Here is a 23,737-nt window from a genome sequence, read left to right as displayed (position 1 = left end):
AAAAGAAGAGTGATAGATGTCCACCTTCCATTCCTCCATTATGTCACATGAGTAATAACCAAAATGATAAAATAATGTAGTCTGTAATTTTATTTCATTATTACCAAAGTATTTCTGAAGATAATCTTTATAGAAAACATGATTAAGCAATAAATAGAAAATAGAAAATAATACATTTATGATCCCATGCTCTAGATATAACTACTATTGACATTTTAGTGAATATATTTAAATATTTTTCTTGGTATTATATTATGCATAAATGTTGTAATCTGCTTTCAAGTAATGTCATATCATGATTTTTCTCATGTCATGAAACATTCTGCATAATTTTTAATAATTTTCATTGTATCGTGCTACAGTTTAATAATCTAGATATTTGGGTCATTTCCAAATTTAGATATAATTAGCATCTATGAGAATCCTTACAGAGAAATCTGTGACCTTTCATGAATATCTTATTAGGATAAATTCCCAGATATGCAATTACTGGGCTATAGGGTATATGCATTTTTTTAAAGACTTTTGATACTGATCTTCAATGTAATACCACCACTAGTAATAGTGCCTATTTCCCTCAATCCTATATTGACTACCATATATATTTTTCCTTTTAGTATTACTGTGGTAGTTAAGCTATTAGTTTTTCAGGTTTAGGAAGGATTTTTGTTTTCACTAGAAAATATTATAGAGCTAGTTGGAAGAAAGATAATTTATTTTTGAAGTCTTTATTTTTAGGAAGGGACTGGTTAATCGATTAAACCAGATACAAATTTATGTCTTGAAAACACCATAGCCTTAAAAATAATTTTGATGGAAAATTAGCAGGATATATAGTTTGGTATTTAACTGAGCAGATGGGATGTCAGCAGCTGTTGTTCATGTTTTTAGACCTGCCGACTTTCCATTACAGGAGATTTTTGAAAAATCATGTGCCCATATTTGGAATCAAAGTACAAATGTGCTGTTTGGCAGCTTTACCTTGCTATGTTATAACCTGTTTTAGTTGCTTTTCTAAATGAACACCAAGCTGCCAAATAAATTACCCTGCATAAAGAACCTTTGTGGGGAAATAGAAATGCCTTTCATCCAAAAGAGGATATTTGTCCTTAATGCTCTGGTTTTAAGTGATGAAAATGGTGATGCATAATCATGTAAAAACCTTATCTGAATTCTACAGACAAAGATAACTTTTTCTAACAATGTTTTCCTGACTACTTTTTAGGATATCAGTGCAATGGAGGAAGAAAAGGATCAGCTTATTAAGAGAGTTGAACATTTGAAGAAAAGGGTAAGGCAAGAATTAGCACTGTAAGACTTTGGCTGCAAGTCCCAAGGACTTGCAAAGATTTGGGGATGCAGATAAAGATTAAGCAAGGCAGGGTATTATGCTCAGTGAAATAAGCCAGGTGGAGAAAGACAAATACCATGTGATTTCACTTATTTGTGGAGTATAAAAACAAAGCAAAACAAAAGGAACAAAATAGCAGTAGATTCATAGACACTGAGAAGGGACCAAGGGGGTGTTGGAGTGGGTGGGAGGGGAGGGTGAAGGGGATAAAGGGACACAATTCACTATCACAATATAAGTTGGTCACAGGGAGAATACAGTCAATGATTCTGTAACATCTTACTATATTGATAGATAGTAACCGCACTAGAGTGGGTGAGGATTTAATAATATGGGTAACTGTAAGTCCAGGGAGAGGAAATCCCAGGGCAAAATACCTCTAAAAACCGAAATCAGTCAAAGGGAGAAATAAAGTTTAAAATCTGTTTATTGCTTACAAACTGCAGTGTGGGGCCGTTTCTTTCTTTCCTGCTCCAGCAAAAGCAAAACAGGCACTTCTCTCTCCTCTCGGGTACAGATAAGCCCTCCTTGCCCAGGTAATTATTCATTGATACGGAGATGAACTTCTCTCCACCCCTGAGGAATGATGCAAATGCACTAAAGCCATACTTCTTTCCACCTCCAAATGCCTATTGATATGCAGATATACTAAAGCCAGGCGAGATATTCTGGAAATATTACAATTTCACCCACACTGTTGAATATCTGTGTTGTATATTTGAAGCCAACATAAGATTCTATATCAATGATAAGGGTTAATGTAGTAACCACATTGTTTTTCATGTGAAACCTTCATAAGAGCATGTATCAATAATACCTTAATTAAAAAAAAGATTGTATATCAATAATACTTTAATTTAAAAAAAAGATTAAATAAGGCATAGGTGTACATCTGAAGACAGACTCAAATAACACTGATGGAAAGTGACTCTCCCTTGACAGTAGCCCAAAACTTTTAAGAACCTGGAGTCTGGAGCTTTACTGTCATCTCTAGGGAGTACTGTTTACCAAAAGAAAATGGTAAGTGAATGTCTGAGTCATGTGACATGCTAATTTCTTTCTTAACCTTGACAGTAACATGTACTACTTATTCCCTTACTGTAGGTGGAGACAGTTCAGAATCATCAACAGATGCTTAAAATAGCAAGGCAACTTCGAGTTGAAGAAGAGAGAGAAGAACTTCTTGCACAACAGAAACAGGAACAAAAGAATCAGGTATCCATATAAAAGTTTATATTCTCATGATGAAAGAAATAGTTCCTTCTTTAAAGAAAAAATAATTTTTTTAAATTATAGAAGTTAATGCTGTCCTTTGCTGACATGGTGCAGCACACTTTGTGGCACCAGCAGCAACAATACTGCTTTTGGGGTTCTGTGCGTCAGGTATCTACACACTGTCTTTTGGCCAATGCTTGACTCATGGTGTTCCAATGTTATAGAACATTCATTAAGCAGTAGGATTAACAGCTGATAAACTAGAATCTGAGGTATCCTGAGGTTCTGGGGCTCTGAGAACATCCATTTTATTCCATTGATCGCAGTATCTTCTACACTTTACTCCAGTGGCAAATAAACAAATCATGAAAAAGCTCAAAATCACCCATACCACATTTGTAGACTTTAAAGAAAAAAATAACTTGGCCAGAAAGTATCACTTTTATTTTATTAAAAATCTTTCTTAAAGCTAAGTAGACTTATACATCAAAAATATATTCAAATCAGCTCCATTTCCTACTGACTGGGCAGTTAGATATTTGGTTCTTTTGGAACTTGATGTAGCATTATAATACTTTCACTGCAGCAGTAAGCTGCATTGCTCTAATTGCTGCAAGCTGAATGGTAACTTGGCATCATTTCTGATTCTGAGACACTTGTGAAAATGATAACTTTCCTTAGAATTAAGAAAACCGTGTTATAGTTAAGCAAATCCTGGTGCATGTATTTCTTTAATGAGCTTTTTTCCTTGACTACCAAGTTCAACAAATAACTAAAAGAGAAAAATTTCTGAAAGCTCTTTTAAAAAAAAAGTTTTACATGAAAATAAATGGACAGAACCAGTTACATTTTGGGATATAACATAGTAATTTCCTACTTGTTATTATTTATTCCTTTTACATCACAAGAATCATGTGGAACTTGTCTTTTTCATAGGTTGTCTATGTGAATGATAGTACCCAATACACTTAGCAAGTAATGGGTCTAATTGTATTTTCAAGCTCTTTCATGCAGTGCAGAGATTGCAGAGAGTACAAAATCAGCTGAACAGTATGCGCCATGCAGCGGCAGATGCAAGCCCTGAAAGTAAGTGGAAATTATTATATGTTAGAGGTGACCAGAGAATATTAGTTTAAATCAGTAGTCTTCCTTGAAGCAATCAACTAATGGGAATTAATTAACATCAAATGATATCTCAGCATTTTGGAGTGTCATTTCCTAGCTAGTAAATGACATCACTGATGAAGACATCCTTAAGTTTTTACCTGGGATTTAAAATTCCCATTCAGTGTTTTGTCAGAGGGTGAAAGCAATGAAAACCATTGTGGAGGAAGGCTCTCTGATATGTGAGTATATAAAGTACTTAGGATGGATATTATGAAAAAGATGGATGCAAAAATGTGAATGATTTAGAGTCTGGACTATAAAGAAAAAGAGTAAAATGGTGGACCCTTGAACTGAGCTTTTTTTTCATGTTTTGGTTTGTGCTGATGACATAGATATTCCTGGTTGTCACATTAGCTTTCATAGAGGATAAATTGTTCTCATATCTCAGATTATACTACCAAACTCATCCGAGGCATATTTGAAGTGTTTTTGTTCATCAGAAGGGGGAAACCATACAAACTAGAAGAGTAGTGCACAGCTCTCACTGCTAGTGGAGAAATATTCCACTGTAAATATTAACTGTTAAAGGGTTAATTCATCTTTCTGTAGTATTCTATCAAATGTTGTACTGTAAGATATAATACATAGGATGAGTATTTTAAAAAAGACAATAAGTAGTGTGGATAAGAATGTGGAGAAACTGGAATCTTTATATGTTGCTGATGAGCATATAAAATGGTACAAACTGTGCTGGAAAACAGTTTGGCAGTTCCTCAAAATTTTAAATATTGAGTTACCATATGACCAAACCAGGAATGTCATTCCTAGGTGTTTATCCTGGAGACCTGAAACATATCCATATAGAAACTTATATACAAATGTTCATAACAGCATTATTTATAATAGCCAAATAGTGGAAACAACCAAATGACCCTAAACTGTTGAATGAATAAACAAAGTGTGGCACATCTATGGAGCATTTATTCAACAATAAAAGGAATGAAGTATTGACATATGCTACAACATGTATGAACCTCAAAAACACGTTACATGATAGAAACTAGTCACAAAAGACCATAAATTACATGATGCATGAAATGTGCAGAACAAGCTAATCCACAGAGATAGAAACCAAACCAGTGATTGCCTAGGTTTGCGCTTGTAGGGGAGGAAAGAGATGAGGTTGGAGGGGAGGGAGTGACTGCTAGTGGGTATAGAGGCTTCTTTTGGAGCTGATAAAACTGTTCTACAATATATTATAAGGGTTGCACAGCTCTGAACATACTAAGGACTATTCAATTAAACACGAAATGGATGAATTTTATGGCATGTAAATTATATCTCAATAAAGCTGTTAAAAGATATAATACTATATTCTAGATACATATTCTTAACCACTTTTAATTGCTTTTGCAGTTGGGATATATCTTACATTTTACATGTTCACTTAACATGGTTTATGTAATTTAGTTGATGGTCTCCTATAATTAATAGCATCTTAAAATCAAGGAAATATGATATATTTTATTGATATTTAAGAAACCAGTATTGTACTCCCTGTAAGATATATGGTTAATGCATGTTAATTAGTGGCTTTCCACAGACTGTCATTCTCCTCACTCATTATAAATCCAGATGCCAGCAATACCTGGGATGTGCCATGCATTTAGTTGTTGTTGTCATTGGATACTTTTATTCACTGAGTTTTCACTTTTTAGGAGAATGTTTATTTTCAGGACAAAAGAAAAATTCTTAATTATTTTCTTAATATATTTTCAGCATATGTTCTTTGGATTTGATATAGGTGCCTTCACATCTTTACTATAAAAAATTAAGACGTGTCTTCAAAAATCCATTATATTCTAGCCATTTAAAAATTACTGTCAAATAATTTGTGTAGGCCTACTCTTCACATTGATAGTGAATTTTTGGGAATGAAGATAATCTATAAAAGAATTGAAAGATTTGGTATGCAAAAACAATTGTTGGCTTGGTACAGTTTAATACAATTTAAAGTGTTAGCCTGAGCTTGTATTTCTGCAATATCTGTTATCTCCAGTTTTTTTAGGTTAAATGTTTCTTGCTTTTACATTTTAATTCTGGCAACTAAACAGAATATACAAAGTTACTTATAAGGTTAGTAATATTTTATTTTTTATTTGAGTTGATAGTCTTTATTTTGCTTTGGTTTTCTAGCCTAAAGAGAATCTTTTTGGGTCAGTAAATATATAATTATTCATTTAGTAGTAAAATGGACAAAATTCTGCTTGGGGCATCTCTTGAGATGTTGGTTTAAAATCTTAATAAAAGTAATATGTTAGTAGATGCTGTTAAACAATAAAATCAGGTACATTTAAAAAATTTTCATTGAAGTGTAGTTGATATACAATCTTATATTCATTCCAAGTATATAACACAGTGGTTCAAGTTACCCATATTATTAAATCCTTACTCCAACTTGTATAGTTACTATTTGTTAACATACGAAGATGTTACAGAATCATTGGCTATATTCTGCATGCTGTACTACCATCCCTATGACCAACTTACGTTATGATTGAGAATCTTTTTGCCCCTTTATCCTCCTCACCCATCTACCCCACCCCTCCCCCATGGTAACCACCAGTCACTTCTCAGTGTCTGTGAATATATCACTATTTTGATCATTTTGTTTTGTTTTGTTTTTAGATTCCACAAATAAGTGAAATCATATGGTATTTGATTTTCTCCTCCTGGCTTATTTCACTTAGCATAATACCATATAGGTCCATCCATGTTGTCACAAATGATAGGATTTCTTTCTTTTTCATGTCTGAGTAATATCCCGTGATGTATATGTACTACATACATCTTGTTTATCCATTCATCTATTGATAGGCATTTTGGTTGCTTTCATATCTTGGCTATTGGAAATAATGCAGCAATAAACATAGGGGGATATCTGTCTTTTCAAATCAGCGATTTTGTTTTCTTCAGGTAAATTCTTAGCAGTGGAATTACTGGATTGTATGGTATTTCTATTTTTAGTTTTTTGAGGCACCCCCATGCTGCTTTCCAGAGTGGCTGCACCAATTTACATTCCCACCAACAGTGTAGGAGCGTTCCCTTTTTCCCACATCCTTGCCAACACTTGTTATTTCTTGTCTTTTGTATGGTGGCCATTTTAACTGGTATGAAGTGATATCTCATTGTGATTTTTTATTTGCATTTCCTTGATAACTAGCAATGTGGAACATTTTTTCATGTGCCTTTTGGTCATCTGTATTTCTTCTTTGGAGAAATGTCTGTTCAAGACCTGTGCCCATTTTTTAGTCAGGTTATTACTATTTTTTTTATGTTAAATCCTATTAATTTTTTATATATATTGGATGTTAACCCCTTATCAGATAAATTGTTTATGAATATATTCTCCTATACTGTAGTTTGCCTCTTTGTTCTATTGAAGGTGTCCTTTGCTATACAGAAGCTTTTTAGTTTGATGTAGTTCCACTTGTTCATTTTGTGTTTCCCTTGCCCAAAGAGATGTGTCCCCCACCAAATTGCTCATGCTTATGTTCAAGAAGATTTTTGCCTATGTTTTCTTTGAATTTTATGACTTCATGTCTTACAGTTAGGTCTTTAATCCATTTTGAGTTTACTTTTGTGTGTGGAATTAGACAATAATCCAGTTTCATTCTCTTGCATGTAGCTGTCCAGTTTTCTCAATGCCAGTTGTTGAAGAGGCTGTCTTTTCCCCACTGTATATTCATGGCTCCTTTATCGTATATTAATTGACCATATATGTGTGGGTTTGTATCTGGGCTCTCTATTCTGTTCCCTTGATCTATCTATTCTTGTGCCAGTACTGTACTGTACTGTTTTGATTACTGTAGCTTTGTAGTATAGCTTGGAGTCAGGGAGCATAGTACTACCAGCTTTGTTCTTCTTTCTCAGTATTGCTTTGGCTACTTGGGTTCTTTGTGGTTCCATATGAATTTTGGGATTATTTTTTCTAGTTCATTGAAAAATGCCATTGGTATTTTGATAGAGATTGTATTAAATCTATAAATTGCTTTGGGCAGGATGGCCATTTTGACAATATTAATTCTTCCTATCCATGAACATGGGGTAGATTTCCATTTATTTGTGTGTTCTTTAAGTCCTCTTATCAGTGTCTTATAGTTTTCAGACTATGGTTCTTTCACCTCCTTGGTTAGGTTTATTTCTAGGCATTTTATTCTTCTTGATGCAATTGTAAATGAAATTATTTTCCTGATTTCTCTTTCTGCTAGTTCATTGCTACTATATAGTAATGCAACAGATTTCTGTGTATTAATTTTGTATCCTGCAACTATGCTGAATACAGTTATTCTAATAGTTTTTTGGTGGAGTTTCTAGGGTTTTCTATATACAGTATCATGTTATCTGCAAATAGTGACAGTTTAACTTCTTCTTTACCAATTTGGATGCTTTTTTATCTCTTTATCTTGCCTGATTGCTGTGGCTAGGACTTACAGTACTATGTCAAATAAAAGTAGTTGGAGTGGATCACTATTTGCAGAAGACATGATATTGTACATAAAAAACCCTAAAGACTCCACTCCACAACTACTAGAACTAATATCAGAATTCAGCAAAGTTGCAGGATACAAAATTAACACACAGACATCTGTGGCTTTCCTATACACTAACAATGAACTAATAGAAAGAGAAATCAGGAAAACAATTCCATTCACAATAGCATCAAAAAGAATAAAATACCTAGGAATAAACCTCACCAAGGAAGTGAAAGACCTATACCCTGAAAACTAAAAGACACTCTTAAGAGAAATTAAAGAGGACACTAACAAATGGAAACTCATCCCATGCTCCTGGCCAGGAAGAATTAATATTGTCAAAATGGCCATCCTGCCCAAAGCAATATACAGATTTGATGCAATCCCTATCAAATTACCAACAGCATTCTTCAATGAACTGGAACAAATAGTTCAAAAATTCATGTGGAAACACCAAATACCCTGAATAGCCAAAGTAATCCTGAGAAGGAAGAATAAAGTGGAGGGGATCTCACTCCCCAACTTCAAGCTCTACTACAAAGCCACAGTAATCAAGACAATTTGGTACTGGAACAAGAACAGAGCCACAGACCAGTGGAACAGAATAGAGACTCCAAACATTAACCCAAACATATATGGTCAATTAATATACGATAAAGGAGCCATGGACATACAATGGGGAAATGACAGTCTCTTCAACAGATGGTGCTGGCAAAACTGGACAGCTACATGTAAGAGAATGAAACTGGATCACTGTCTAACCCCATACACAAAAGTAAATTCAGAATGGATCAAAAACCTGAATGTAAGTCATGAAACCATAAAACTCTTAGAAAAAAACATAGGCAAAAATCTCTTAGACATAAACATGAGTGACTTCTTCATGAACATATCTCCCCGGGCAAGGGAAACAAAAGCAAAAATGAACAGGTGGAACTATATCAAGCTGAAAAGCTTCTGTATAGCAAAGGACACCATCAATAGAACAAAAAGGTACCCTACAGTATGGGAGAATATATTCATAAATGACAGATCTGATAAAGGGTTGACATCTAAAATGTACAAAGAGCTCACAGCTCACACACCTCAACAAGCAAAAAGCAAATAATCCAATTAAAAAATGGGCAGAGGAGCTGAATAGACAGTTCTCTAAAGAAGAAATTCAGATGGCCAACAGACACATGAAAAGATGCTCCACATTGCTTGTCATCAGAGAAATGCAAATTAAAACCACAATGAGATATCACCTCACACCAGTAAGGATCGCCACCATCCAAAAGACAAACAACAACAAATGCTGGTGAGGCTGTGGAGAAAGAGGAACCCTCCTACACTGTTGGTGGAAATGTAAATTAGTTCTACTATTGTGGAAAGCAGTATGGAGGTTCCTCAAAATGCTTAAAATAGAAATACCATTTGACCCAGGAATTCCACTTCTAGGAATTTAGCCTAAGAATGCAGCAGCCCAGTTTGAAAAAGACATAAGCACCCCTGTGTTTATTGCAGCACTGTTTACAATAGCCAAGACATGGAAGCAACCTAAGTGTCCATCAGTAGATGAATGGATAAAGAAGATGTGGTACATATACACAATGGAATATTATTCAGCCATAAGAAGAAAACAAATCCTACCATTTGCAACAACATGGATGGAGCTAGATATGCTCAGTGAAATAAGCCAGACAGAGAAAGACAAGTACCAAATGATTTCACTCATATGTGGAGTATAAGAGCAAAGAAAAACTGAAGGAAAAAAACAGCAGCAGAATCACAGAACCCACGAATGGACTAACAGTTACCAAAGGGAAAGGGACTGTGGAGGATGGGTGGGAAGGGAGGGATAAGGGTGGGATAAAGAAAGGGGGCATTACAATTAGCATGTATAATTTGGGGGTGGGGGTACGGGGCAGGTTCTACAACACAGAGAAGAAAGGTAGTGATTTTACAGCATCTTACTACGCTGATGGACAGTGACTGTGAAGGGGTACATGGGGGGAGGACTTGGTTAAGCGGGGAGCCTAGTAAACATAATGTTCTTCATGTAATTGTAGATTAATGATACCCCCAAAAAAATCGTCATATAATACCTTAAAAAAAAGTAGTTGGAGTGGACATCTTGTCTTGTTCCTGATCTTAGAGGAAAAGCTGTCAGCCTTTCACCATTGAGTGTGATGTTAGCTGTGGGTTTGTCATATATGGCCTTTATTATGTTGAGCTCCATTCTCTCTAAACCCATTTTGTTGAGAGTCTTCACCATGAATGGATGTTGAATTTTGTCAAATGCTTTTTTAGCGTCAGGTACATTGTTAAATAATGATAGAAATAATCTTCTTAAACCAATAGTCCATTAATTCAATTTTTTCAGGTTCTTTTATTTATTTATTTTGGTATCATTAATATAAAATCACATGGGCAATATTGTGGTTACTAGATTCCCCCCACTGACAACTCCCCACCACATACCCCATTACCCATTGATTCAATATTTATTGAACATCTGCTAGATCTTGGGCACTAAGCTAAGTCTAGGAACAGTAAGCAAACATATTTCTATTAAAGAGCTCACAGTCTAAGAGGTATGACAAGCAGTGGTCAATTAAAATGAGGCATGATGAATATGCTGATGGAGCTTACATTAGGGTTCTGTAGAAATAAAGAGGCAAAACACTGAACCTTAACAGAATCAAATGGCTTTCTGGATGTGGTGGCCACTGAGTTAAGTTAAAGTTGAGAAGGTGAGGGGGTGTAAGACATTCTATGCCAAGGCTCAGTGACCTGAAAGAATATAAATATAGTGGGCATATGATAGATGAATTGGAAATAAAAGGGTAAGTTTCTTCTGACTCTTGTTTCTAAAAAGAAGGCAAGAGAGAGAGAGTGTTGGAATGTATGAGATAGTGCTGTGCCTTGATTGAGGGAGGGCAGTAGTATAGTGATGTTCATATGCTGGAGCAAAGAGTTAGTCAGACAAATGGAGATTTGAAGATTCAGAAGCAAAAAGTGAGAACTGGTAACAAACCTCTCCTGTGTGCTCCATGCATTGCATTGAATGCTCTACAGCAATGTATGTTAATTATTGGCATCTCTGACTCAACTAAACTCCAGGTTAGTCACCAAGTCATAATTGGTCTTTCTATTTCCAGGCCCTGTTACACATAGCAGACATTCAGTAATTGTTAAGTAGTTGAGAGGTGAGAGTAGAGACCTTAATCGTGGAAAGGAAGAAAATTATCTTTTCCACAGATAAGAGGGGTATCAAGTAAGAAAAAATGGCTGAATATAAAAGTAAGATATTGTGTGTGCAAAATATGTGTCTTTTTTTTTCTTTTTAACTAAATATTCTTAAATTTTGGTATCATACAATCACATGAGCAACATTTTGGTTACTAGATTCCCCTCATTATCAAGTCCCCACCGCATACCCCATTACAGTCACTGTTCATTAGTGTAGTAACATGCTATAGAGTCACTACTTGCCTTCTCTGTACTATACTGCCTTCCCTATGCCCCACCCCATGTTATGTGTGCTAATCATAATGCCCCTTACTCCCCTTATCCCTCCATTCCCACCCACCCTCCCTAGTCCCTTCCCCTTTGGTAACTGTTAGTCACTTCTTGCATTCTGTGAGTCTGCTGCTGTTTTGTTCCTTCAGTTTGTGCTTTGTTCTTATACTCCACAGATGAGTGAAGTCATTTGGTACTTGTCTTTCTCCGCCTGGCTTATTTCACTGAGCATAATACCCTCTAGCTCCATCCATGTTGTTGCAAATGGTCGGATTTGTTTTCTTCTTATGACTGAATAATGTTCCATTTTGTATATGTACCACATCTTCTTTATCCATTCATCTACTGATGGACACTTAGGTTACTTCCATTTCTTGGCCATTGTAAATAGTACTGTGATAAACATAGGGGTGCATATGTCTTTTTCAAACTGGGCTCCTGCATTCTTTGGGTAAGTTCCTAGGAGTGGAATTCCTGGGTCAAATGGTATTTCTATTTTGAGTTTTTTGTGGAACTTCCATACTGCTTTCCACAATAGTTGAACTAATTTACATTCCCACCAGCAGTGTAGGAGGGTTCCTCTTTCTCCACATCCTTGCCAACATTTGTTGTTGTTTGTCTTTTGGATGTTGGCCATCCTAACTGGTGTAAGGTGATATCTCATTGTAGTTTTAATTTGCATTTCTACGATGATTAGTGATGTGGAGCATCTTTTCATGTGCATGTTGGCCATCTGAATTTCTTCTTTGGAGAAGTGTCTGTTCAGATCCTCTGCCTATTTTTAATTGGATTATTTGCTTTTTGTTTGTTGAGGTACATGAGCTCTTTATATATTTTGGATGTTAGCCCCTTATCAGATATGTCATTTATGAATATAGTCTCCCATACTGTAGGATGCCTTTTGTTCTACTGCTGGTGTCCTTTGCTGTCCAGAAGCTTACTAGTTTGATATAGTCCCACTTGTTCATTTTTGCTTTTGCTTCCCTTGCCTGGGGAGGTATTTTCATGAAAAAGTTGCTCATGTTTATATTCAAGGGAGTTTTGCTTGTGTTTTCTTCTAAGAGTTTTACAGTTTCATGACTTACATTTAGGTCTTTGATCCATTTCGAGTTTACTTTTGTGTATGGAGTTAGACAGTAATCCAGTTTCATTCTCTTACATGTGGCTGTCCAGTTTTGCCAACACCAGCTGTTGAAAAGGCTGTCATTTCCCCATTGTATATCCATGGCTCCTTTATCATACATCAATTGACCATATATGTTTGGGTTAATATCTGGACTCTCTGTTCTGTTCCACTGGTCTGTAGGTCGGTTCTTGTGCCAGTACCAAAATATGTGTTTTTTGTGGGTGGACAGGGAGTGAGGAGCAGGAAGTTAAGGAGTTTCTTGCTTTGACAACATCTTTCTGAGAAACAGAGTCTTTACGAGTTGTATTCAGCAGCCTAGGAAATGAGTAGATTAAACAAACTTTTCATTGTGCCAGCTATTTTGATTAATAGGTCTATCTAAATTTTTAGTAACAAAAAATGGCTTACAAAAAGTTTCTATTAACGTAAAAAGTATTTTTAGTGTAATTTGTATTTTTTCAAAGTAATAGCCATATTATAAAACATTCATGGAAGGTGACTCATCTTTATATTTTACACATTTGTGAGATTTATTATATAAAAGAAACTTCATTAAATTATAGTAAGATCAGTGAAATGTTTTCAGAGGATTATTAATCAAAAAGTTTGCTGAGATTTTAGTGACCTTGTATTTAATTTCTTCAGGATTTCAAAAGATAATTTTAAAAAACTGCATAGAAACAGACCACTCCTTCTCAAGTCTGAGTTAAAATTTTTAGAGAATATTTTAAATGTGATGAAAGTCTGTTTTCATGTTTTAAAAAAACACTTTTATTGAAGTAAAATGGGCATATAATAAACTTCACATATTTAAAGTATACACTTCATAAATTTTCACACACATAGACACTGGTGAAATTGGCCATCAACCTTAATCAAGATACCCATCACCTGCAAACATTTCCTTGTGCCCCTTTGTAATATTGCCTGCCTCTCTCTGCCCTCTTCCAATCCCCAGAAAACCAATGATCTGTTTTCTTTCCTTTAGATTAGTTTGTATTTTCTAGAATTCGAAACTTTTTTTTAATAGGGAACATAATATTTAAGTTACATCTCTGATTACATGGAGTATGTTTAAGAACTTAAGAATGGAGAAACTAGTCATTTTATAGCCAAAGAAGCCAGGATGTAGATTTAATTAGAAACCACATAGACGGGACTGCCTAAGTACAGTGTGATTCATGAAACACTTTCTCTTCCCTCCCTTTCCCCCAGTTTCTAAAAAGGGAGGAAAATTGTAGGGATGAATGGAAAACTTGTGAAGTTGCCATTAATAAATTTTTACATGTTAATATATGGTTAGCACAACAAAACTAAAAATAATTTTAAGGCTTTGGGCCAGATTTATTGTGCAGTCTACGTACGTAGATTACTTAAACCGGAAATTCAGTGTTTTAAAAAGTCAAGCCAGTATTTGTAAATGTGTAATGGAAAGATGTGAAATAAACTTTTTAAAGCTCTCTAGTCTGGGAATTTATAACAAAACCATTATTCACTAAAAATCTGTGTGTGTGTGTGTGTGTGTGTGTGTATTTTCTCCAAATAAGAAAACTATTAAATCTTAAAAATATAATTTGAATTTCCACTTAACTGCAAGCTAATACTTAATAAAATCAAAACTACCAAACAGGAAAACCAAAAACATTTATGAAAAAGATAATTTTTCTTTTTTGGATTTTAATCTGTACATTTAGTAATGTCTGCACTGGTTTGAGGCTGATAAATTATACTGTATTACCATTTATGAAGTATTAGAATAGAAATAAAATTGCATCAGGACTATTGCAAAAGCAAAAGAATAAATGACTGCTTATAGAAGAACTGCGTAGATCTCATTTGTGTTGTCTTTTGGTTCATGGATTTCTTAAATATTTAGAAGGTACAATATGACCTGAAAATATGGCTCTGCAAATGTTATTTTTGCATATTGTGAAGCATAAAAGAATTAGGTGGTAATTTAGAAAGACCATAATATTTTTTTCTATAATTATTATTCTATTTAAATTGTCCTTCATTATCATTCTAGTTAAATATCAAAATATTTTAATGGTTAATATCTTATTATACTAGATAATTAAACAGAATGCTTTCAACAGATATGCCTTACTACCAGGTCTTGTATTTTAAAAAAAAAGTGTACAAAGTATCTTTATACCTATTCTCTTGGGCTGAATATTCATTTATTTTGTTTTAAAGGTTTAATGAAGAGGCTAGAGGAGGAGATAAAGTTTAATTCATATATGGTAACTGAAAAATTTCCGAAAGAATTAGAAAACAAGAAAAAAGAATTGCATTTTTTACAAAAAGTGGTTTCAGATTTTGCTATGGGCCATTCTGATCTTCTTGAACTTGAATCTAAAGTAAGTGACAATCACCTTCTTTTTATAGCTCCCAATTTTATCTCATTCCCAGTCCTGTGAAAATTATGTGAACTATGTTCTATGATGCCCTACTCTTGACTCTTGACTTAACCTGTGCTATGAGTTATGGCTCTTAAGAGGAGTTCTTCTTTTTAAGGAATTATAACATTTAATGCTGTTACTTAATCCACATGATCTTATAAAAACTTAGTCAAATGATTAGGAAAATAACTAACTTGGATATATAAATTAATACATATGGTTGACGCATAGGTTTATGTAGTCATAATATCATTTAGCTTATAAATTTCAAATATTTTATGTATCATTAATTCTTATTTCCAAATAATGTTACAGCAATTTTATATTTAAAGGTAATTTTTTATTATTGTGACTGTTTTAGATTTACTAACCTTTCTTGTAATTCTCATGGAAACCTGATATCATAACATTTTTGTTCCCTAGAAATAAAACACTAAATCAGATGTACATTTTTAAAACATAATAATTAAATATCATGAAGGTTGATTAAAAGGGTTTGACTTAATCCTTTTTAATGTGCTTAATATGTGATTAATAGCCATTATTAAATATATCATTGTGACCATTTTATTCTTTTAATTACTTACAGAAATTAGGTGTCCAAGTGAGATTTGGATCAAATTTAATGTCATAAAATTAACAGGAAAACTCTATCCTTTTCAAAGGATAGATATACTGAAAGCCATGTGACTTTTTTATTTGTTGAGGACTGTGTGCTTCTGTTGGCTTTATTTAGTTTATTTACATTTGAGAAAGGCTTAGATTAACGAGTAGGATAAATGACAGCTATCACAGAATCACAGATCATTAGAACAGGAAGGGTTTTAGATGTCATCCATGTCAGCTCACAGCTGAGTTCATGAATTCCTTGTACTAAATCCCTAGGAATGTTAGTCTGGATTTGCTTTTATCACTTGCAGCAAATTGAAAGTCACAACCTAGGTGAAGGGATAACTTCAGGTCTTTAGAAATCTTTTTGATAATAACTTACAAATATTTCAGGTAGAATTCTTTAGGATAATTGATAATTTAGACATGGATGATTAAATCCATATAAGTAATCAAATTGTGTAAATATATTTCATGACCCATGAAATGTAAATTGTTTCTAAAAACAGTCATAACCACTTATAACAAAGTGGAACTGTTCCTTCAGTCAAATCATTGATGATAAGAACTATAAAATCAAAGCTTGGTTTGGCCAGATGTCTCTTAGTTTGTATAATCATAGGGAGCGTTTTAACTTTTCTTACTTTCATACTGTTTTAGATAAGTGAAATAAACACACAGATCAATCAGCTGATTGAAAAGAAAATGATGAGAAATGAGCCAATTAAAGGCAAACTCTCACTATATAGGCAGCAGGTAAGACCATTCTTTTGGCTCACATATTTAGATCTGTCATCTTATTCATGAACATCTTATAAATACCACAGGCTATGTTATTGATAGTGTTAAAGTGAGAAGGAAATAAAGAATAAATGTTCCCTGTCATTGCTAATCTCCAGATTATAACAAAGAATTTTTGGGAAAGCCACAGAAGACGTCTGTTCAAGTTTGAAATTCAGTATGCCTGGTATTGCTTAGTTCCCTTAGTAAGTGCCAACTGTGGTGATAGAACTATTTGTGTTTAAATGTGTGAATGTGAAATTTGATTTTTTTTAAATGAAAGTTTACCTTTAGTGATATAAATAAAAATATAATATTTAATGAACTGAAAGCAATATGCTTTTTCAGCTTTAAAGTTAGCTTACAAGTGTAGAATAAATTATATTTTAGTGCTAAGGCATTATCATTCTATCCACAGCTATTAGATTGAGTGTATATAAGTTGTTATGTATTTCTAGACAAAAGATTTAAATGAAAGCCTTGGATTGTCAGAAAAGAACCAGGTAGGAGGAGTTTAGTGTGAAGAGCATTCTATCACTTCAGAAAATGCTGACCTACATAACAAAGCATTATTCATGGATACTAGAATTTTTTAAACCCTTTTTATAATGGAACATTTCAACCATATGCAAAGGTAGAGAAAATAGTTCAGTAAACCGTCATGTGTCCCAAAGCTAGAGCAATTGTGGCCATTCTTGTTTCATCTCTACCCCCAGCTTCAACTGGATTATTTTGAAGCAAAGCTTAGACTTCATATGATTTCACCTATAAATACTTCAGAATATATCTCTAAAAGGTTTTTTAAAAGCCTAATAATAATATAACATATTTGAAAAATCTAATCCCAAATATTGGCAAATATCCAGTCAATGTTCAGATTTCCTTGATGGTCTCCTTACCTTCCTTCTTCTCTCCCTCCCTTTCTTCTCTTCTCCTCTCCTCTATTTCCTTTCCTTTCTTTGTTTCTCTCTCTCTTTCCCTTTTAGTTGCTTTGTTGTAATTAGGATCCGTACCAGATGCATACATTGCATTTGGTTAGTATGCTTAAGTCTCTTTTAATCTATAGGTTCTCTTTCTTGCTTATTTATTTATTTAATAGTTTTATTGCAATTTGTTTATTGAAGAAACTTATTTATTTATTCTGTAGCATTTTCCATAGTTTGTATTTTGCTGATTATGACCCTATAGTGTCCTTTTAACATGTTCCTCTATTTCCTGGATTTCCCATATATTAGAACTAGAAATCTGAACAGATTCTGGTTTGATAATTTTGAGGGAAGACTACTTTCTAGATGGCATTGTGTACTTTCATTTGGAGGGATTGTGTCTGGCTGTTTCCTTTTTTATGATGTTGGCAGCCATTGATTATCATTGCCTATCCATTAATTTCATGAGGGTTTACAAAATGTTAATACTATGATTCCTTCATTTGTTAGCTGTACTACTTCTATAAAGAGAAATGTCCTCTCATCAACCATTTGGTTATCCTGAGCTATATATCCCTGTAGGAAAGGCAGGGTACATGCTTGATTAATATCTTTATCAGTTTTCAAAATGAATTGGTTTCTTCCCAACTCATTTTCATCCTCCAGCAGTAAAAGTGATCAATTAGGATTAGTTTTTTTTCTTGGTTGCTTGTTAATCTAATGTCATTATGAATCATAAATATAATCATATTTGATAAGTTTCAAACATTTTCCTTAATAATGCTCAAATTGTCCCAATTTTGGCTTTTCAAGTTAACTTCCAAGTCCTTTTAAGATTCACATTGTCTTTGATAATGCTCTTGCTTTCTGGTATGATTAAGATATCTCTAGGCTCATCTTTTACGTTTCCTACCCTAGACCTGAAGTTAGACTTTCCTCTGAATCTTATTATTTTAGCAGGAAATGATACTTAGAGACCACTATTTGGGTATTAGGACTTCTCATTGCTGCTGGGGTAGCCATTGTTTTAAGGTCTTTTCAGTGGACAAAGCTAGGAATTAGTTTTTCTTTGTCCTGACGTGCACCATGAGTTAGTCCTAATCCTTGTTCAGATTGAGGACTACTGTTGTTGTTTTTTTTGTCTTGTCTTTTCCATTTTATTAAGGTATCATTGATATACACTCTTATGAAGGCTTCACAAGAAAAACAATCTGGTTATTGCATTCACCCTTATTATCAAGTCCCCTGCCATACCCCATTGCAGTCACTGTCATCAGTGTAGTAAGATGCCACAGAATCCCTTTTTGGAGGACTACTGGGTTTTTACTTAACCTCATCAATCTCACATCTTTCTCCTTATCCCACACTGAAAATTTTGGTTCTCGGTGACACCAACATAATTTAATTCATTATTTGCTTTGTTCTATTAGCACCAATGTAATTCATCATTTTCTGTAATCCACACTTTACACACAACAGTTTCAAAATAAAAGTACCAATACTATCACCAAAAATATGATTACTGCTGAAAATGGTTTTTAGTTTGGTTTGTCCTTAGGATCCCAGTAGGGAAATACAGCCAAATTACTCTTTTAAAGTCACCTAGAATATACCATATGATTTCACTTATATGTGGAATCTAAAAACCAAAACAAACAAAGCAGAAATACACTCATAGACACAGAAAACAGACTGTTGGTTGCCCTAGGAAAGGGGGAAATGGGGATGAGTGATAGATGAAGGGGAAAAAAAATTAGTGAGAATGTTTGATATCTTGATCCAGGTGATGGCTACATGAGTACATACACAAGCCAAAACTCTTGAGCTGTATACTAAGATTTGTGTATTTTGTATGTACCTCAATAAAAAAATAATAATTTTAAAATAAATTAAAATAAAGTCACTTAGAATAATAATTCATCTGCATGATAATATCACAAATTAAACTACATATGCTACATACACATGTATATGTTCATTTCAGTTTTTAGGGATTACTTTTTGGGGATTAACTTGTTTTATAATTATAATATTTACATGATTCTAAATCAAATCTGAAAAACAAGAAATATTCAAGGGTGTTTCTAACATCTTCTCCTGTACTATCCACCCTAGTAATTGTTTTTTTAATTTTATAATTTCTTACATTAAAAAGTAATATATATATTTTCATGTATCTCCCTTTGTACAGAAAGAACATTATCACACTTTCATTCTCTATGCTTTTTTAATTCTTAACAATATATGTTAGTGAATAGTAGAATAATCTTTATTTCTTTTTTTTATATTTTTATTGAGATACAACTCACATACCACATAGTATTCACCCATTTAAAGTACAATTCAATGGTACATTCACAGAGTTGAGCAACCATCACCACAATCAATTTTAGAACATTTTTATCACTCCAGAAAGAAACCCTGACTCCATTAGCAGTCACTTTTCTTGCCACCTCCAAAACCCTAGCCCCAGGCAGCTACCAGAGACCAAACTGTCTTTATAGATTTGCCTGTCATGGACATTCTATATAAATGGAATCATACCATAGGTAGTCCATTGTGAATAGCTTTTTTCCTTAGCATGCTATTTTCAAGTCCATCAATGTTGTAGCATGTATCAGTACTTCATTCCTTTTTATAAGTGAATACTATTCCTTTGTCTGGATATATCACATTTTTTTAATACATTCATGAGTTGATGGTATTTGGGTTGTTCCTACTTTTTGGCTATTATGAATAATGCTTCTGTGAACATTCTTGTACAAGATTTTATGTAGAAATATGTTGTCATTTCTCTTAAGTGTGTTCCCAGGAGTAAAATTGCTGATTCATGTGTTAATTCTGTATTTAGCATTTTGAGGAAATGCCAGACTGCTTTCCAAAGCAGCTGTCACATTTTATGGTTCTACCAACAGTTTATGAATGTCCTGATTTCTCCACATTCTCATCAATATTTATGTCTTGCCAATGGGTTCCAGCCCTGGACAAGTTCACTATGGATTCAGTGAGGCCAAAGAATGACAATGGAACGTTCTTGGGGTAAAAGAGTTTATTATCCAGCTTTGTTCTCCTGGTGATAGGTCAAGCACTAGAATTATGTCTGCATCCAACAGTCTTCAGGTCTATGATCCCCCTTCATCTCTGCCTGGGCAGAACTCTTTATATAGTGACTCAGTCAATCATAGCTTACTGCCTACAGGTATGGAAGCAGTAGCCTAGCAGTAGGCCAATTACATCATCAAGTAGTTTAGGTTCACGTGAGGATCCTGGCCTTAGGAACTTCAATTTTCCCCACAACTGATTAGCTGTCTTTTTTTATTATAGCCCTCCTAATGGCTATGCTTGTTCCTGCTTACAGTCACATAGTACTCCATTGAGTGGATATATCACAATTCATTCAATCAATCCCCACTTGATGGACATTTGGGTTGTAGCTATTCTTTTGCTATTATAAATCATGCTTTAATGAATAGCTTTTTGTTTATGACTTTGCATATTTTTTGCCAGTGTATCTTTAGGATATAGTCCCAGAAGTGAGATTTACATCAAAGGATAGGTTTGCTGGATGTTGCAAATTCCACTCCATAGGGATTGTAGCATTTCATGTTCTCATCTGCAATGTATGAGAGTGCTTATTTCCTCATGATCTCACCAAGAGTTGTTGAACTTTCAGATTTTTTCCATTCTTGTAAATGAGAAATGGCATCCTATGATAGTTTAGTTTTCATGTATCTTATTATATACAAGGTTGAGCATCTTTTCACATTTTTCTTTTTTGTGAATTGCCCCTTCATATCTATACCCATTTTTCTGTAGAGTTATTGGCTTGTTTTCTTTATATACTAGGAATATTCTTTGTCTAGCTTTTAAGTGTAACATTTTCCCCTAGTTTGGTATTTGCCTTTTTAATTTGCCTATGGGAAAGTTCCTTATTTTTGTGGAATCAAATTAATCAATAATTTATCTTCTTATTTCAGATTTTAAGTCATAGTTAGGAACATTTTTCCCCCTTGAAGTTACAGAGAAATTTATTCAAATTATCTTTTTTGGAATAATGTGATTTAATTTTTATATTTAAATCTTTGATCAATTTAAGATTTTTTATGGTGTATGGTATTTACTGTATGTGGCTATCCAATTATCCAGTTGCCCCAGTACAGGTTAGTGAAAAGTTCATTTTTCCAAAATGGATATGTTCCCAGAAGTGAAATCTACATCAAAGGGTAATGCTTTCTTTTACCCTTTGTTTTATTTTAAATTTTAAAATGCTGTTTGATTTATTTATAGATTTTCTATTGTTCTATTGGTCTGTCTGTTCATGTACTCTTACTAACTTTTATCTATCGAAGTTTTATAATCAAGTTCTTATATCTAATAAAAGTAGCCTTCATCCCCAATTGCTTTACCTTTACAGCATTTTCTTTACAATTCTTGTCTATATATTCTTCCAAATAAGCTTCATTATCAACTTTTGTCTAATTCTAGGAAAAAAAGTACAATTTTTAAAATTATTTGGGTTGCTTTGTATTTACCAATTACCTCAGAATTTACTTCTTTGTGATATTGTCTTCCTAAAAATATGGTATGTCTTTTCATTTGCTCTAGTTTATTTCTTTGTCTTTCAAGAGTGTTTAATAGTTTTCCTCATAATAGTTCTCTCAAAAATATTTTTATTTCTTGCTGTTCTAATACAGAGCTTTTCTTTCCTTATGTCTTCTGACTGATTTGTTAATCTATGAAAGCTATTGTTTTGTTTACTATAGTTATCACAGAGATTCTTTTTTTTTTAAGTACATAATCATATAGCATGAAAATTGTAATTTTTCCTTTCAAATTCTATGCTTCTAGTTGCTTTTTCTTATCTAATGTTATGAGCAGATACCTTCAACACAATATTAAGTTGTACTGGAAGTAGTGGGCATTTTTATCTTATTCTAGATTTTAATGGGAGATACCCTTCTGTTTCCCTTTTAAGTAAAACCCTAGTTTGAACCAAGGCTTATATTATGTTAAGGAAATATACCATCAATTCCTACACAGTTCTGGTACTCTCATCATTCCTTCTCTCTTTTTATGGCTGGAATAATTCTATAGAGAGAAACATTCCTTCATCACCTATCTTTTCATTTTTTAAACAGGTAGGACAATAGAATTTTTAAACAGTTTGCACTAACAATTTTCCCTTTCTTTCAAATTTGTTTGAAGAAAATATTAAGTGAAAGTATTATTTCACTTAAGAAGACAGTTTGGCCAATGTTTTTCTTAAACTAGCACAGCCATGGTTCATTTAAGGAAATCCCTTAGGAGTTGGTAACTAGTATTCACTTGTATTGTGTAAACATTTGCATAATTCTGCTGAGTCAGATGTTTGATTTTGAACCTGCATTTTAATTAATAGAATGCCCCAATATAATAGATGCTATCATATTTCATTTCAAAAATAAATTTATGTAAGATAAGATGATCTGTATTGTAGTTTTGAGAATAAAACATTCTTGTTTTCTTCCAGTGAAAGGATACCCACCATGCAGAAAAACAATAGACTTAGTGTTATCTTCTGTTTACCTACCTAGAATGTATTTTCATTATTAGTATTTAAGTATTACTTGACAATGTTATATTTTTATTATAATTGCATTTTTGTTTCTCTACTGATATGTCCTATATTTTCAGAACTTTTGTCTTCCAGAATGTTCTTAGGTTGATATTCAATATACATTGCATACTTACACTAAATATTTAACTGGTGATCACGGGCAGTAGGGCAAGGAGTATTGGTCAGGAGTAGCCAGATATTAAAAACTGAGCTTGATAAAATGTAAAAAATAGATAATTTCACAACATGAAGAAAGCTGATTATATGTCTTGTTTTGTGTTAATATTTTTAATGCTTAATTAGGCATCCATCACCTCTCGTAAAAAAGAAGCCAAAGCGGAGGAACTTCAGGAAGCAAAGGAGAAATTAGCCAGCTTAGAGAGAGAGGTGTCAGTGAAGACAAATCAGACCCGTGAATTTGATGGCACTGAAGTTTTGAAGGGAGATGAAGTAAGTTGAGATATCTAATGGGATAAGAATATGAGTGTTGTTTTTCTTTTTTATTAATTTTTTTAATTTTTTAGTTTGAGTGTCAATAATGGGAAGGGAACCTTATTTATAAACCTGTTTATTTAAAACTGAAAAC

General features: G+C 33.5%; 1 protein-coding gene across 9 annotated transcripts in view; it reads left to right on the top strand.

Moving 5' to 3' along the window:
- Positions 1-23,737, top strand: part of IFT81 (intraflagellar transport 81) — a 192,928-nt gene that overhangs the window by 98,129 nt on the left and 71,062 nt on the right. For 8 of the 9 annotated variants that reach the window (XM_036929264.2, XM_036929260.2, XM_036929255.2 and 5 more), the window contains 6 exons: positions 1,226-1,291; positions 2,456-2,566; positions 3,568-3,652; positions 15,035-15,198; positions 16,510-16,605; positions 23,455-23,601. In XM_036929264.2, the coding sequence (XP_036785159.2) occupies positions 1,226-1,291; positions 2,456-2,566; positions 3,568-3,652; positions 15,035-15,198; positions 16,510-16,605; positions 23,455-23,601 (669 nt within the window). The remainder of the gene's footprint in view (positions 1-1,225; positions 1,292-2,455; positions 2,567-3,567; positions 3,653-15,034; positions 15,199-16,509; positions 16,606-23,454; positions 23,602-23,737) is intronic. The other variant, XM_057491865.1, reaches the window with a different exon arrangement.

The sequence above is a fragment of the Manis pentadactyla genome, chromosome 14 (genome assembly GCF_030020395.1).
Source record: "Manis pentadactyla isolate mManPen7 chromosome 14, mManPen7.hap1, whole genome shotgun sequence".
In the NCBI taxonomy this organism is placed as follows: Eukaryota; Metazoa; Chordata; class Mammalia; order Pholidota; family Manidae; genus Manis; species Manis pentadactyla.
The sequence above is the reverse complement of the archived record's forward strand: the minus strand, read 5'-3'. Positions and strand labels throughout refer to the sequence as shown.